Here is a 16,607-nt window from a genome sequence, read left to right on the forward strand (position 1 = left end):
ACTAGTTTGATTAATAACACTGAGAAAATGGCTCCAATATTCTGCAGCCAGAGTAGCTTAGTGGGCTAATAGCTGCTCTCACAGTGATGGTGTGTTCCTAGTTCAAGTCTCTGTTTTGGTCCTTGCTAGATGATGTCTCATTGCCTACATAAAACTGGATACAGACTCTTCAAAGTAAATCCATGTTGCTCAGAGATTCATTGGGTTGATCATGGGCAAAATCCATAGTCTGGCTTTCTTGCAGTGCCTTGATTGGTGGAACTGGCTGATTAATTATAATTAAGAAATAGTTAAGTGTACCAAGTGCAGCATAGGTTAGTGCACTAACGTGTTGTTACTTTAATGTCAATGTTAGTGGGGCTCCTGTTTCTAATCCCAATATAAATTTCTATTTAGTTCTGTATATTTTGCACGAGCCTGATGACACTGAGAAATAGATATCAGGCTTACTGCAGCCTAAGTAGTGTAGTGGGCTTGTAGCTGCTTTCTGTACTGCCAATGATGGTGGTTCAAATCCTATGAGTCCGTGGTTTCCCAAATGCTGTCATTATAGCCAAGGTTTTAAGGATAAATCAAATTGACCTTGTTAATGTTATTAGTCACCTATGCTTAAGCATGGATATCCTTAAAAAAAACATGGACTGTAATAGTAGTGTTTGGGAAACTCTTCCCTGCAAGGTTTCCATTTAGCACCTTGGATGTTGTGCCTGGCTGGATGATGAAACTCTCTCTGCTTACAGGATGATGACAAAAGTCATATTGTAAGCTCCCCTCTGACAGTGATGTGAACCAAGCTAGGGGCGTTGGTGAATGTAGCTAGGGGCATCATTGGGCATGTGGGTATGCAAGCAGCTTTCCCGACATGGAGATCTGAGCCGGGACATTCCTCATCACTGTCAGTAGGGAGGTCACTAATTACAACAAAATGACAACCACTTAACAACTTGCTGTAGCCTGTGTAGCTTAGAGGACTCGTATCTGCTCCTACAACTGGGGGGCAATCGTGGGTTCACTGATTTGTATCCCCATGGAGCCTTCTCTTTAATTCTGTGGATTTTGCACTAGGCTAATTGATGACATTGAGAAAAAGACACCAAGCTTACTACCAGCTGCACAGCTCAGTGGGCTGGTAGCTGGCCTCTGTACTAGAAAGGGTGGTTTTAATCCCCCTCTAGGTTTCTATTTAGTTCTGTGGATTTTTCACTAGTCTAGATGACAACACAGAGGATCGGAAGCCCATCTTATTGTACCTTGGGTAGCTCAGTGGGCTAGTAGCTGCTCTCTGTACTAGTTGGTGGGATTCTTGTTTTGAATTCACCTTTACTGTGGGTTTCCATTTAGTTCTGTGGATTTTGCACTAGGCTAGAGGATAACACTGAGGCATGGAATGCTGCCTTCGTAGCTCAGTGGGCTAGTAGCTGGTCTGTAATGGTGATAATGGTGGGATTCCTGGTTTGAATCCCATGTGGGTTTCCATTTAGTTCTGTGGATTTTGCACTAGGCTAGAGGATAACACTGAGGAATGGAATACTATCTTACTGTAGCCTGCGTAGCTCAGTGGGCTATCAGCTGGTCTGTACTGGTGATAATGGTGGGATTCCTGGTTTGAATCCCATGTGGGTTTCCATTTAGTTCTGTGGATTTTGCACTTGGCTAGAGGATAACACTGAGGAATGGAATACTATCTTACTGTAGCCTGCGTAGCTCAGTGGGCTATTAGTTGGTCTGTACTGGTGATAATGGTGGTATTCCTGGTTTGAATCCCATGTGGGTTTCCATTTAGTTCTGTGGATTTTGCACTGGGCTAGATGATAACACTGAGGAACGGAAACTTACCTTACCGTGTCCTGCATATCTCAGTGGGCTAGTAGCGGATTGCTGCATTGACAATAATGGTGGTGTCCCATGTGAGTTTCAATTTAGTTCTGTGGATTTTGCACTAGGCTAGAGGATAACACTGAGGAATGGAAGTCTATCTTCACGTATCCTGCATAGCTCAGTGAGCAAGTAGCTGGTATGTACTGGCGATAATGGTGGGATCCCTGGTTTGAATCCCATGTGGGTTTCCATTTAGTTCTGTGGATTTTGCACTAGGCTAGAGGATAACACTGAGGAATGGAAGTCTATCTTCACGTATCCTGCATAGCTCAGTGAGCAAGTAGCTGGTATGTATTGGCGATAATGGTGGGATCCCTGGTTTGAATCCCATTTGGGTTTCCATTTAGTTCTGTGGATTTTGCACTAGGCTAGATGATAACACTGAGGAACGGAAGCCCATCCTTTTGTATCCTGCATAGCTCAGTGGGCTAGTAGTGGCTTGCTGTATTGGCAATGATGGTGGGATCCCTGGTTTGAATCCCATGTGGGTTTCAATTTAGTTCTGTGGATTTTGCACTAGGCTAGATGATAACACTGAGGAACGGAAGCCTCGCCCACCATATCCTGTGTAGCTCAGTGGGCTAGTAGTGGCTTGCTGTATTGACAATGATGGTGGGATTCCTGGTTCGAATCCCATGTGGGTTTCTGTTTAGTTCTGTGGATTTTAATTTGCACTAGGCTAGATGATAACACTGAGGAACGGAAGCCCATCCTCCTGTATCCTGCATATCTCAGTGGGCTAGTAGTGGCTTGCTGTATTGGCAATGATGGTGGGATCCCTGGTTTGAATCCCATATGGGTTTCCATTTAGTTCTGTGGATTTTGCACTAGGCTAGATGATAACACTGAGGAACGGAAGCCTATCCTACCATATCCTGTGTAGCTCAGTGGGCTAGTAGTGGCTTGCTGTATTGGCAATGATGGTGGGATCCCTGGTTCGAATCCCATGTGGGTTTCCGTTTAGTTCTGTGGATTTTGCACTAGGCTGGATGATAACACTGAGGAACGGAAGCCTATCTTACTGTATCCTGTGTAGCTCAGTGGGCTAGTAGCTGTTCTCTGTACTGTCAATGATGGTGGGATCCCTGGTTTGCTTCCCTTTAGCACCTTGGATAATGATCCCGGCTGGATGATGAAACTTTCGTCGCTTCTTGTAAGCAGGCTCCCCGCATACCCTCCACACTGCATGCCCACCCCCACACCGCACACACCCTGCATGCCCCCCTCCCACCCTGACAGCAATGGTGAGTCCTCGTAGCTAAGTGCCTCATGTGGAGGATGCTCCCCAGCAACCCTGACGGTGCATAAAACACAATCAGAACATGCAAGGAGCGCCCCCAAGCTAGAGATCCGAGCTAGGACATTCCACGTCATTGCCAGTAGGGAGGGCAGCTACAGGGCAAAGGAGCTACGCAGTTTTTTTTTTACAGTTCATTAAAAAGTAATAAAAGCTCCAACAGACACATTTTGTATAGGAGCAGCTGAAGTCTTGGGATTCAAACCAGTGACCCCATAACCATAGAGCACTGACATACTGACTGACCCATCTCATGATACAGAGTAATGAGGAGATATTTCTTAATGTTATCAATTACCCCAGTGCAATGGCCAATACTGCAAAACAAGCACAGCCTGGGATTCGAACCACAAACTACAGCATGGCGGTCAGGCTTCTAGCCCAGTGTGCTATCTCACACCTAGAGAGGGATGGAAACGTTTCTGGTCATCAACCAGTCATGTGTAAAGGTAGTAAAGGGAAGATAGTAAAAATCTGAAAAAGTAAATAGGAGGAAGATTGGTGATTTGAACAAGGACCTCCACTATTGTAATCAGGAGAAACGCTGCACCCTAGCCCATGGCACACCCACAGCCTCAGCAGATGAGCCACTTTCCATAGTTATTGGGGTATATACCTGGCAACCTGGGGCCTGTCCCCTGACCTGTAATGCGCAGTCGTGTAAATGATGTCTGTAATGCGCAGTCGTGTAAATGATGTCTGTAATGCACAGTCGTGTAAATGATGTCTGTAATGTGCAGCGTGTAAATGATGTCTGTAATGCGCAGTTGTGTAAATGATGTCTGTAATGCGCAGTTGTGTAAATGATGTCTGTAATGCGCAGTCGTGTAAATGATGTCTGTAATGTGCAGCGTGTAAATGATGTCTGTAATGCGCAGTCGTGTAAATGATGTCTGTAAGGTGCAGTCGTGTAAATGATGTCTGTAATGCGCAGTCGTGTAAATGATGTCTGTAATGCGCAGTCGTGTAAATGATGTCTGTAATGCGCCGTCGTGTAAATGATGTCTGTAAGGTGCAGTCGTGTAAATGATGTCTGTAATGCGCAGTCGTGTAAATGATGTCTGTAATGCGCAGTCGTGTAAATGAGGTCTGTAATGTTCAGCGTGGTAGAACCATTAAGCTTTAAAGGTTATATCAAACACGTGAAGGTAATGTAACACTATCAGTAGCAGTTACTTGGAATAACAGCAAAGATACCAGAGAAACAGACGGCAACTGGATTATCCATGGACTCTGCCCGAGTGGCATCACAAAGGGGGTGCAGGGGGTGCAGGGGGTGCGGGTGACACGAGAAGGCTGGCTCCTGTTCAGTGACAGGGTCCGAGTGCTGCACTGTAACAATGCATGCAGCCATAGTGCAGAAGCTGGCACTGCAACCACAGCAGTCTCCGGTGGCAGTCCGCATATCCCGGACCCCCGGAGTGATAAAAATGGGTTCCGGGATGCGAAGCCACACCCCTCACATGAGGCCATGCCCCCTTTTGTGGCACACCGGGTGTCACCATGGTAAGTGGCGCCTCTGCTCTGCCTGGATCTCTGGGTGAGCCTGGGAATCCTTTCTTCCCTTTGTCCTGGTGTCTTGCTGTATTTCTCCCCCTGGACAAGAGTCTAGCTCCTTCTCTCCCCCTGACCCAGATTTGAATTCTTGCTTGTACAGAACCCCGGGCAGGCTAGTCTATGGGACCCTATGGGGTTGGAACTCCCCTGGCAGCTACATCTAGTAATATTGCAGCCCTGTCTGGCAGCCTTCTACATCACCCCTTCAGCCTTGTCTGCTAGTGCGGCAGCTTTCTCTGAGACCGATGGCAGTCTGTAGGGTGTGATGCTCTCATCTATCATTGTCTCTATGGAATACATACGTTGTGCCGCCTGAGGGATGCCGGCTGTCAGTCTCCCGACAGCAGCATCCCGCCGGGCAGAATGCCGGCAGTGGGGCGAGCGCTTTGAGTCCCCTTGCGGGCACGGTGACTCACTGCGCTCACCACAGGTTCTATTCCCGCTCTATGGGTGTCGTCAGTGTCGTACTGGGGCATGAAGGGCCCACCAGGGAAATGCTGTGGTAGGGGCCCATGCACGTGGGTGTGGCCAGCATCCAGTGGGGGTGTGGCTAGCTACCACAGAGGCTTTACCCTGGGTGTGAGTGGGAATAGCCCTGATGCATTGCCGGTATTCCGGCTGTTGGCATTGCCGGCTGTCGGGATTCCAGTATCGGTATCCTGACCGCCGGCATCCCCACAGCCGGCAAATTGAACGGATCTCGTCTCTATGGGTGGTAAAGTCTCTAGATTCTGCTTTCACCAGCAACTCCAGTAACCAAGCGGTGTGCATGCCGTCTGCTCCTCTGGCTGGCTCCAGGACTCACAAATATGCAGCAGGGAGCCTGGCAGTCAGTGGTGGATGCAGGGGAAGAGACAGGTGATCGCGCCATCATTCTCCGTAACAAGGGCACCCTGTGCCTTCAAACTGCTATATAAGTGTCTGGTAGCTGAGATACATAGGAGAAAGATAAAGTATTAGCCAATCAGCTCCTAACTTTTATGTTACAGGGTGTGTTTGAAAAATGACAGGAGATGATTGGCTGGTACTATGGGGTCTATTTACTAAGCCTTGGAGAGAGATAATGTGGACGGAGATAAAGTATCAGCCAATCAGCTCCTGACTGCCATGTTACAGGCTGTGTTTGAAAAATGACAGTTTGGAGCTGGTTAGTCTTTATCTCCATCCACTTTATCTCTCTCCAAGGCTTAGTAAATAGACCTCATAGAGGAGATACTGCTCAGCTGCTCTGCACATTGGAGCGGTCAGGCAGCATCCTTTGCCTGCCTCTCAGACACAGCCATTCGCAGTGCGGTCATAGTAACTCACTGATTGGTGGATGGCCCTGGTCTACTGTAACTACCCTTCTCCCAGGTGACCCCTCTGGACCTTCCTCTGATGCTTGCTGTGTTTCTTCCCCCTGTGCAAGCTCAGCTGACATGTAAACACTGGGAATGGCAGCTGACGTAGGTACATTCTCCATACCTCCCAACATGACCCTCTCCAGGAGGGATAAAATGCTCTCTACCTGGACTTCCCTCTTAATGTATGATTGCCAACACCTGTGTTGAACAGGTTAATGGATAAGAAAGGAGTTTCAGAACAGGTGACGGCAATCATCAATTAAGAGGGAAGTCCAGGAGCAGAGCATTCTGTCCCTCGTGGAGAGGGTCATGTTGGGAGGTATGCATTATACAATTATTAGAGGCAGCTGCCTGATATCGGAGGACCTCCCAGATAATTGTGCAGAGCATTTGCACAACTGATCTCAAAATACCAGTCAATCAGACACGACAAACCATCCGGCATGTCAAACAGATCCGATAATTGGTCAGCGGTATCTGGCAGGGGAGGAACAGGGGAATGTCTCCTCCCCTGGGGAGGAACGCAGATATAGTGGCCATACACTGTGAATACACTGTATGCCCAGGATATAAGGCTGCCAGTCTGACAGACATTTTATCTGACCGTGTAAGCCCAGCATAAGGTTTTGTTTTAGGCCATAAAAACTCCTCCAAATTATATCCAAGTTGACGATACTGAGAAAAAGGCATCCAGCTTACTGTAACCAGCATATCTATTAGCTGCTCTTTGTACTAACGATGGTGGGTTCCCTAGTTCTAATCCTACTGAAGGTCTCTATTTAGTTCTGTGGATTTTGCCTTTGGCTAGTAACACGGAAAAAAAGATGGGGGTTTGCTTGTTCGAATCTCCATGGAGCCTTCTTTTTAATTCTGTGGATTTTGCACTAGGTTAATTGATGACATTGAGAAAAAGACACCAAGCTTACTACTGGCTGCACAGCTCAGTGGGCTGGTAGCTGGCTTCTATACTGGCAAGGATGATAAGATCCTTGGTTTGGACCCCCCTCTAGGTTTACTTGTGGTCCTGTAGGTTTTAATTTGCACTAGGCTAGATGATAACACTGAGAAACGGAAACTTATTGTACCATATCCTGCATAGCTCAGTGGGCTGGTAGCTGGTGTCTGTACTGGCAATGGTGGTTGGTTCCTAGGTTCAAATCCCATGAGTCCAAGGTTTCCCAAATGCTGTCATTATAGCCAAGGTTTTAAGGATAAATCAAAGTGACTTTGTTAAGTCACCTATGCTTAAGCATGGATATCCTTAAAAAAAAACATAGTCTGTAATAGTAGTGTTTGGGAATCTCTTCCCTGAGAGGTTTCCATTTAGCACCTTGAATGTTGCTCCTTGCTGGATGATGAAACTCTCTCTGCTTACAGGATGATAACAAAAGTCTTATTGTAAGCTCTCCTCTGACAGTAAATCTATCTAGGGGCGTTGGTGAATGTAGCTAGGGGTCTCATTGGGCATGTGGGCATGCAAGCAGCTTTCCCGACATGGAGATCTGAGCCGGGACATCCCTCATCATTGTCAGCAGGGAGGTCAGTGTATGTGCTTAGCTGCTTTTGTTTTTTTCTTAAGTACCTTCAAAACTAATTACAACAAAATCACCACCACCTAACAACTTGCCTGTGTAGCCTAGAGGACTCATATCTTCTCCTACACTGGGGGTAATCGTGGGTTCACTGGTTTAAATCCCCATGGAGCCTTCTCTTTAATTCTGTAGATTTCGCACTAGGCTAATTGATGAAATTGAGAAAAAGCGCTTACTACCGGCTGCACAGTTCAGTGGGCTGGTAGCTGCTCTCTGTACTGGAAAGGATGGTGAGATCCTTGATTTTAATCCCCCTCTAGGTTTCTATTTAGTTCTGTGTATTCACTAGGCTAGATGACAACACTGAGGATTGGACGCCCATCTTACCATAGCCTGTGTAACTCAGAGGGCTAGTAGCTGCTTTCTGTACTAGCAAGGATGGTGGAATCCCTCAATCGAGTCCTATATAGGTTTCCATTTAGTTCCGTGGGTTTTGCACTGGGCTTGATGATAACTCTGAAGAACGGAAGCCTATTGCACTGTATCCTGCGTAGCTCAGTGGGCTAGTATCTGCTATCTGTATTGGCACGGATGGTGGGATCCTTGGTTTGAATACACCTTTATTGTGGATTTCCATTTATTTCTGTGGATTTTGCACTAGGCTAGAGGATAACACTGAGGAATGGAATGCTGTCTTACTGTGTCCTGCATAGCTCAGTGGGCTAGTAGCTTGTCTGTAATGACAGTGATGGTGGGATCCTTGGTTTGAATCCCATGTGGGTTTCATTTTAGTTCTGTGGGTTTTGCACTAGGCTAGATGACAACACTGAGGAACGGCAGCCTATAAGACTGTAGCCTGTGTAGTTCCGTGGGCTAGTAGCTACTGGCAAGGATTGTGGGATCTCTGGTTCGAATCCCATGTGGGTTTCCATTTAGTTCTGTGGGTTTTGCACTGGGCTACATGATAACACTGAGGAATAGAGTCCTGTCTTCCAGTAACCTGTGTAGCTCAGTGGGTTAGTAGCTGCTGTCTGTACTGGCAAGGATGGTGGTATCCCTGGTTCGAGTCCCATGTGGGTTTCAATTTAGTTTTGTGGGATTTGCACTAGGCTAGATGATAACACTGAGGAACGGAAGCATATCTTACCATATCCTGTGTAGCTCAGTGGGCTAGTAGTGGCTTGCTGTATTGGCAATGATGGTGGGATCCCTGGTTCGAATCCCATGTGGGTTTCCATTTAGTTCTGTGGATTTTGCACTAGGCTAGATGATAACACTGAGGAACGGAAGCCTATCTCACCATATCCTGTGTATCTCAGTGGGCTAGTAGCTGTTCTCTGTACTGGCAATGATGGTGGGATCCCTGGTTCGCATCCCATGATGGTTTCCCTTTAGCACCTTGGATAATGATCCCAGCTGGATGAAGAAACTCTCGCCGCTTCTTGTAAGCAGGCTCCCCGCATACCCTCCACACTGCATGCCCACCCCCACACCGCACGCACCCTGCATGCCCCCCTCCCACCCTGACAGCAATGGTGAGTCCTCGTAGCTAAGTGCCTCATGTGGAGGATGCTCCCCAGCAACCCTGATGGTGCATAAAACACAATCAGAACATGCAAGGAGCGCCTCCAAGCTAGAGATCCGAGCTAGGACCTCTCTGTCATTGCCAGTAGGGAGGGCAGATACAGGGCAAAGGAGCTACGCAGGTTTTTTTTTAAAGTTCATTAAAAAGTAATAAAAGCTCCAACAGACACATTTTGTATAGGAGCAGCAGAAGTCTTGGGATTCAAACCAGTGACCCCACAACCATAGAGCACTGACATACTGACTGACCCATCTCAGGATACAGAGTAACAATGAGATTTTTCTTAATGTTATCAATTACCCCAGTGCAATGGCCAATACTGCAAAATGAGCACAGCCTGGGATTAGAACCACAAACTACAGCATGGCGGTCAGGCTTCTAGCCCAGTGTGCTATCTCACACCTAGAGAAGGATGGAAACTTTTTGTTCATCAACCAGTCATATGTAAAGGTAGTAAAGGGAAGATAGTAAAACTCTGATAAATAACAGCAAATATATCAGAGAAACAGACGGCAACTGGATTATCCATGGACTCTGCCCAAGTGGCGTCACAAAGGGGGTGCAGGGGGTGCGGTTGACGCGAAGAGGCTGGCTCCTGTTCAGTGACAAGGTCTGAGTGCCGTACTATAACAATGCGTGCACAGAGACGTCTTAACAGCAGTGTAAGCCCCTGGGCACAGCAATGCACTGGGGCCCCTACCCACGCATCAGCGGTAGGGGTGGGGGGTGCTATCAGTGGCAGCTTTGATGTCCCGTGGGGGATAGGGGGGTTCTATCTTTCGTTCAGCATGTAGGACCTGGAGAAATAATTTCTGCTAATTACTCCTTTACTTCAGAAATGGTGCGGGAAGGAGAATGCTAAACTGTAGAAGGGGACATTGTGCTGAATGAAGGGGCCTTGATACATGACTTCCAGGGTGGTAAGGGGTGTTTAATACACAGGGGAGGGGTGGATAGTGGAGTGGGCTTAATATTCCTCATTTTCCGGGGATCAGGGCAGCTTGCTTTACTGCAGATATCTCCAGTTCCTGGAAATAGATTTCTTAGCTTAACTGGGATAAAAAAAACTAGAGAGTCCCACCTTTCAGGAGGTTCTGGGGACTTGGGGATCAGAGTTCAGGAACCAGAGCAATCCACCGACAAAAATATAAAACTGCATATTAGGCGTGTGGAGCTGGAGCAGGGACCAGCTGCTTGAAGGCTGATATCTCTGGTTCTGGACATAGTAGAGACAAGCTGCCAGTGTCCACTGAAAGGGGAGAGTCACAGCTTTTGGAGTATACCCTCAGAAAACTCTAAGTCAGACAAAACCCTAGATATCTAGCTGGGAAGAACAATTAACAGGCTTGGATGGGGACTACTGCTTTGAAGTCGGATATCTCCGGTTCCCCAGGGCCGATTTTCAAAAATCTGGTACCCCTGGAAAGAGGGGACCCTCAGCTATTAGCCTAGGGCCCTTTTACTCCTGGGGCCCTTGGGCAAGAGCCCATTGAGCCCATACGAAAAGACGGCCCTGTGCGTGCAGCCATAGTGCAGAAGCCGACACTGCAACCATAGCAGTCTCCGGAGTGACAAAAATGAGTTCCAGGATGCAAAGCCACACCCCTCACATAAGGCCATGCCCCCTTTTTGTGGCACACCGGGTGTCACCATGGTAAGTGGCGCCTCTGCTCTGCCTGGATCTCTGGGTGAGCCTGGGAATCCCTTCTTCCCTTTGTCCTGGTGTCTTGCTGTATTTTTCCCCCTGGACAAGTGTCTAGCTCCTTCTCTCCCCCTGACCCAGAATTGAATTCTTGCTTGTACAGAACCCCGGGCAGGCTAGTCTATGGGACCCTATGGGGTTGGAACTCCCCTGGCAGCTACATCCAGTAATTTTGCAGCCCTGTCTGGCAGCCTTCTACATCACCCCTTCAGCCTTGTCTGCTAGTGCGGCAGCTTTCTCTGAGACCGATGGCAGTCTGTAGGGTGTGATGCTCTCATCTATCATTGTCTCTATGGAATACATACGTTGTGCCGCCTGAGGGATGCCGGCTGTCAGTCTCCCGACAGCAGCATCCCGCCAGGCAGAATGCCGGCAGTGGGGCGAGCGCTTTGAGTCCCTTTGCGCGCACAGTGACTCGCTGCGCTCGCCACAGGTTCTATTCCCGCTCTATGGGTGTCATCAGTGTCGGACTGGGGCATGAAGGACCCACAGGGAAAATGCTGTGGTAGGTGCCCATGCACGTGGGTGTGGCCAGCATCCAGTGGGGGTGTGGCTAGCTACCACAGCCTACACAACGCTTTCAGCAGCCTAAGTAGCTCAGTGGGCTGGTATCGGCTTTCTGTATTGGCAATGTTGGTGGGTCCCCAGCTTCAAATCCCATGAGTCAGAGGTTTCCCAAACGCTGTCATTACAGTCCATGTTTTAAGGATATCAGTGGATAAATCAAATTGACTTTGTTATTAAGTCACCTATGCTTAAGAATGGATATCCTTAAGACATGGACTGTAATAGTAGAGTTTGGGAAACTCTGCCCTGAGAGGTTTCCATTTAGCACCTTGGATGTTGTGCCTGGCTGGATGATGAAACTGTCTGCTTACAGCAGTGGTTCCCAAACTGGGTGCCTACTCCTAGGCACCCTGAGGTGTCTCGGAACACTTGCAGGGGTGCCTTGGATTGGTGGTCCAGGACCAATTAAAATTATTTATGGTCAATGTACTAGGCAAAACCAGTGCTGGTGGCTACTAGTCATAACATATGTGGACAAACAGAAGCAAATCTTCTCCCTCACCACACCATTTAACCTATGGATGACACATAAACACAATTTACTTAATTTAATATTTCTTTCTATATGTCTCAATAAGACGTTTTTGTCCTGGAGGTGCTGTAAAAAAAATTATGATGCTCTAGGGGCGCCGTGATTCCAAAAAATTTGTGAACCACTGGCTTACAGGAGGATGACAAAAGTCTGGTTGTAAGCCCAGCTCTGACAGTGAATCCTTGTAGCTAGGGGCCTCATTGGGAATGTGAGGAGCTTTCCCGACATGGAGATCTGAACTAGGACATCCCTCATCATTGTCACCTTGAATGTTGCTCCTTGCTGGATGATGAAACTCTCTCTGCTTACAGGATGATAACAAAAGTCTTATTGTAAGCCCCGCTCTGACAGTGAATCTAGCTAGGGGCGTTGGTGAATATAGCTAGGGGCCTCATTGGGCATGTGGGCATGCAAGCAGCTTTCCCGACATGGAGATCTGTGCCGGGACATCCCTCATCATTGTCAGTAGGGAGGTCAGTGTATGTGCTTAGCTGCTTTTGTTTTTTTTAAGTACCTTCAAAACTAATTACAACAAAATGACCACCACCTATATTGAATCAGGCAAATAGCACTTGCTTTTTAATAGCAGTATGGTACTAGCTCAATTATTGGGATTTTAACTAATGACTCCATAAGTATTGCATGGCCACTCACCTGCTGACTGAGCTATCACAGGTTTCATAAGGAGGCAAACTTTTTTTCAATGTCATCAATTACTCTAGTACAGTGACCAATATACTGCAAAATGTGCTCAACTTGGAATTCAAACCATAGACTCCAACACTGCTGTCAGTCTACTAGCCCATTAAGCCACCTCACATCTAGAGCACAATGGAAGCTTTTCTGTTCATCAACCAGCCAAATGCAGCACACACAGTACTATGAGAAAGCTTGCCTGTGTATTCTTATTGTGACCTCTACCATGACGGCTACTAATGTACTCAGCCACATCATGTTTTTGGAAAGTGGGGATAGATCCTCTGAATGTCACCAGCCATCTTTTTGTCTCATCCAAATTAGAGATGAGCGGGTTCGGTTCCTTGAGAACCGAACCCTCCCGAACTTCATTACCCGAGCCCGGATCCGAGCCCGGCTCAGGTTTTCCCGCCTGACTCTGAAACTAGAACGAGACAAAACATCATTATTCCGCTGTCGGATTCTCGCAGGTTTTGTGCTGCACCAGTCCAGTCATAGTGGTGGTGTCCTCTGCTGCCATATGTCGAGTGCTGCTGTATAAGTCCAGTCCAGTGGTGCTGTGTTGTGCTGCATCAGTGCAGTGGTAGTGTCTTGTGCTGCATCACTCCAATCACAGTGGTGGTGTCCTCTGCTGCCATATGTCCAGTGCTGCTGTATAAGTCCAGTCCAGTGGTGCTGTGTTGTGCTGCATCAGTCCATTGGTGGTGTCTTCTGCTGCATCAGTCCAGTCACAGTGGTGGTGTCCTCTGCTGCCATATCTCCAATGCTGCTGTATAAGTCCAGTCCAGTGGTGCTGTGTTGTCCTGCATCAGTCCAGTGGTGGTGTCCCTGTGCTGCTGTATAAGTCCAGGGCTATTGCCGTATATATGTCCAGTGATACTGCCGTATATGTCCAGTGATACTACCGTATATGTCCAGTGACACTGCCGTATAAGTCCAGTGATACTGCCGTATAAATCCAGTCCAGTGGTACTGCCGTATAAGTCCAGTGATACTTCCGTATATGTCCAGTCGTACTGCCATATAATTCCAGTGATACTGCCGTATATGTCCAGTGGTACTGCCGTATAAATCCAGTGGTACTGCCGTATAAATCCAGTGGTACTGGCGTATAAATCCAGTCCAGTGATACTGCCGTATATGTCCAGTGGTACTGCTGTATATGTCCAGTGGTACTGCCGTGTAAATCCAGTGATACTGCCATATATGTCCAGTGATACTGCTATATAAATCCAGTGATACTGCCGTATATGTCCAGTGGTACTGCCATATAATTCCAGTGATACTGCCGTATATGTCTAGTGTTACTGCTGTATAAATCCAGTGGTACTGGCGTATAAGTCAGTGGTATTGCCATATAATTCCAGTGATACTGCCGTATAATTCCAATGATACTGCCGTATAATTCCAATTATATTGCCGTATAAATCCAGTCTAGTGATACTGCCGTATCAGTCCAGTGGTACTGCCGTATAATTCCAGTGATACTGCGGTATAATTCCAGTGATACTGCCGTGTATGTCCAGTGGTACTGCCATATAATTCCAGTGATACTGCCGTACAAATCCAGTGGTACTGGCCTATAAACCTAGTCCAGTGATACTGCCATATAATTCCAGTGGTACTGCCGTATAAATCCAGTGATACTGCTGTATAATTCCAGTGATACTGCCGTATATGTCCAGTGGTACTGCCGTATAAATACAGTATACTGCCATATATGTCCAGTGGTACTGCCATATAATTCCAGTGATACTGCCGTATATGTCCAGTGGTACTGCTGTATAAATACAGTAGTACTGTTGTTTAATTCCAGTGATACTGCCCTATAAATCCAGTGATACTACATTTTGTTTTCTAGCTACTGCAGAGCAGGTGCAAACTTAGGAAAAATCATTATTATAAGGTAAAAACATTGGGACTTGGGTGGTCATTCCGAGTTGATCGCTAGCTGCATTTGTTGCAGCGCAGCGATCAGGCAAAAAAAACGGCAGTTCTGCGCATGCGGTGCAATGCGCACGCGTGACGTACGGGCACAACGAACGATGCAGTTTTGCACAGGGTCTAGCAATGCATTTCAGTCGCACTGGTTGCCGCAGAGTGATGGACATGAAGTGGGCGTTTCTGGGTGGCAACTGACCGTTTTCAGGGAGTGTTCAGAAAAACGCAGGCGTGCCAGGGAAAATGCAGGCGTGGTTGGGCGAACGCTGGGCGGGTGTGTGATGTCAAATACGTAACTGAATAGTCTGAAGTGATCGCAAGCGCTGAGTAGGTTTTGAGATACTCTGAAACGACACAATTTTTTTTTGCAGGCGCTCTGCGATACAACCGTTCGCACTTCTGCTAAGCTAAAATACACTCCCAGTGGGCGGCGGCATAGCGTTTGCATGGCTGCTAAAAACTGCTAGCGAGCGATCAACTCGGAATGACCCCCTTGGGTCAGAACCCTGGGGACCTCCCAATGAGTAATTAGGCAATTGGAAGTTTTCAATGATTCTAAGTGGACCAAAAATGACATGTTACTATTGGGGTGAAACACTGCAAAGTGCAGTAGAGAGGGTTAAAAAAATGTGGGATAAGTATATACACATCTTTAGTAAAAAAACAAAACAGAAAAACAAACAAACAGAAAGCAGCATGGACAGTGTTTTTTGGAATTGCAATACCTTATTTGGGACATTCAACCACAGTGACATGGGGGCGCTCACCTGCCAAGCCGTGCTCCCCCCCCCCCTCCCCCCACCTGACTGCGGCATCCCCGGAAGCCACCTTGTTTGCTCCCCTTGTAAGTGTCAGATCTGTGGAAAGGTGATATAAGCCTGGGCTCGTGGTGGCTGAATTACAAGTGATGCAAACTGCCCCTTGTTTAATCATTTCACCATAGGTATGCCTCCAGGCAGTGGAGCTGCAGCACAGTCCAAGATTAAAATAGAGCACAGGTTCTCAAACTCGGTCCTCAGGACCCCACACGGTTCATGTTTTGCAGGTCACCTGTAGATTTTTAAATTGTGACAGTTGGTGATACACAGTGCAGCTGCTGGGTGACATGGAAAACGAGAACCCTGTGGGGTCCTGAGGACCGAGTTTGAGAACCACTGAAATAGAGGAACCACACCAACTGCCACTCCAAACACTGCCAAACATCTCCAGCCAGAACTCACAGGCAGTTGGTGGCTCTCTATTTGAATTTTGTACTCTGCTGCAGTCCCACCTGCCTCCAGGATAAAATAATCATGATTAATGGTAAAATAAATGCATTTTATACAGAAAGGGTAGAGGTTGGTTCTATGTTAAATCTAGCCATAACCCTAGACATGTGCTAAGTTTGCCTATTTGGTAGATGAAACTGGTAAGTCATTGATGTGGATAACTGCTGCTTAGCTCATTGATAATGTGTACCTCTTTATTTTAGTCAATGGAAAACAATGTGTTTTTGAGAAAAAGATTTTAACCTTCACCCATCATGTCAACGCACCTGCACAAGGAGTTTTCTCAGTTACACCCAATGCAACATATTGGACCATCGAAAGCAGACATCAAAGGTTCTCCATCCGCTATAATGTCTTCGGTTGAGTATTGTGGTAATCAGAGCTTGATGCCGGTAGATCAAAGCCCCGTGTATATTCCTTCTTCGTACATGGAAAACAGGCACGACTACTCATCTATAGCATTTTGCAGCCCGCCTCTTATAAATTATAATGTTCCAGGAAATTCTAGTGATTCCGAAACTTCAGTTATGCGACAGACTATGAGTCCTAATTTATTGTGGACTGCACCAGAGCATATGTCTCCCGTGACTTTACATTGCCAATCCTCACTGTTGTATGCAGAGCAACCACGGAGTCCATGGTTTGAAGCCAAACCAGAAGAACACATCTTGCCAATTCACAGGTGAGAAAACAGGTTTTATATTACTGT

General features: G+C 47.0%; 1 protein-coding gene across 1 annotated transcript in view; it reads left to right on the plus strand.

Moving 5' to 3' along the window:
* The window catches only part of ESR2 (estrogen receptor 2), an 80,361-nt gene that overhangs the window by 13,181 nt on the left and 50,573 nt on the right, over positions 1-16,607 (plus strand). The window contains exon 2 of the mRNA XM_063948671.1: positions 16,102-16,580. Within this exon, the coding sequence (XP_063804741.1) occupies positions 16,153-16,580 (428 nt within the window). The 5' untranslated portion in view covers positions 16,102-16,152. The remainder of the gene's footprint in view (positions 1-16,101; positions 16,581-16,607) is intronic.

The sequence above is a fragment of the Pseudophryne corroboree genome, chromosome 12 (genome assembly GCF_028390025.1).
Source record: "Pseudophryne corroboree isolate aPseCor3 chromosome 12, aPseCor3.hap2, whole genome shotgun sequence".
Classification (NCBI taxonomy): domain Eukaryota; kingdom Metazoa; phylum Chordata; class Amphibia; order Anura; family Myobatrachidae; genus Pseudophryne; species Pseudophryne corroboree.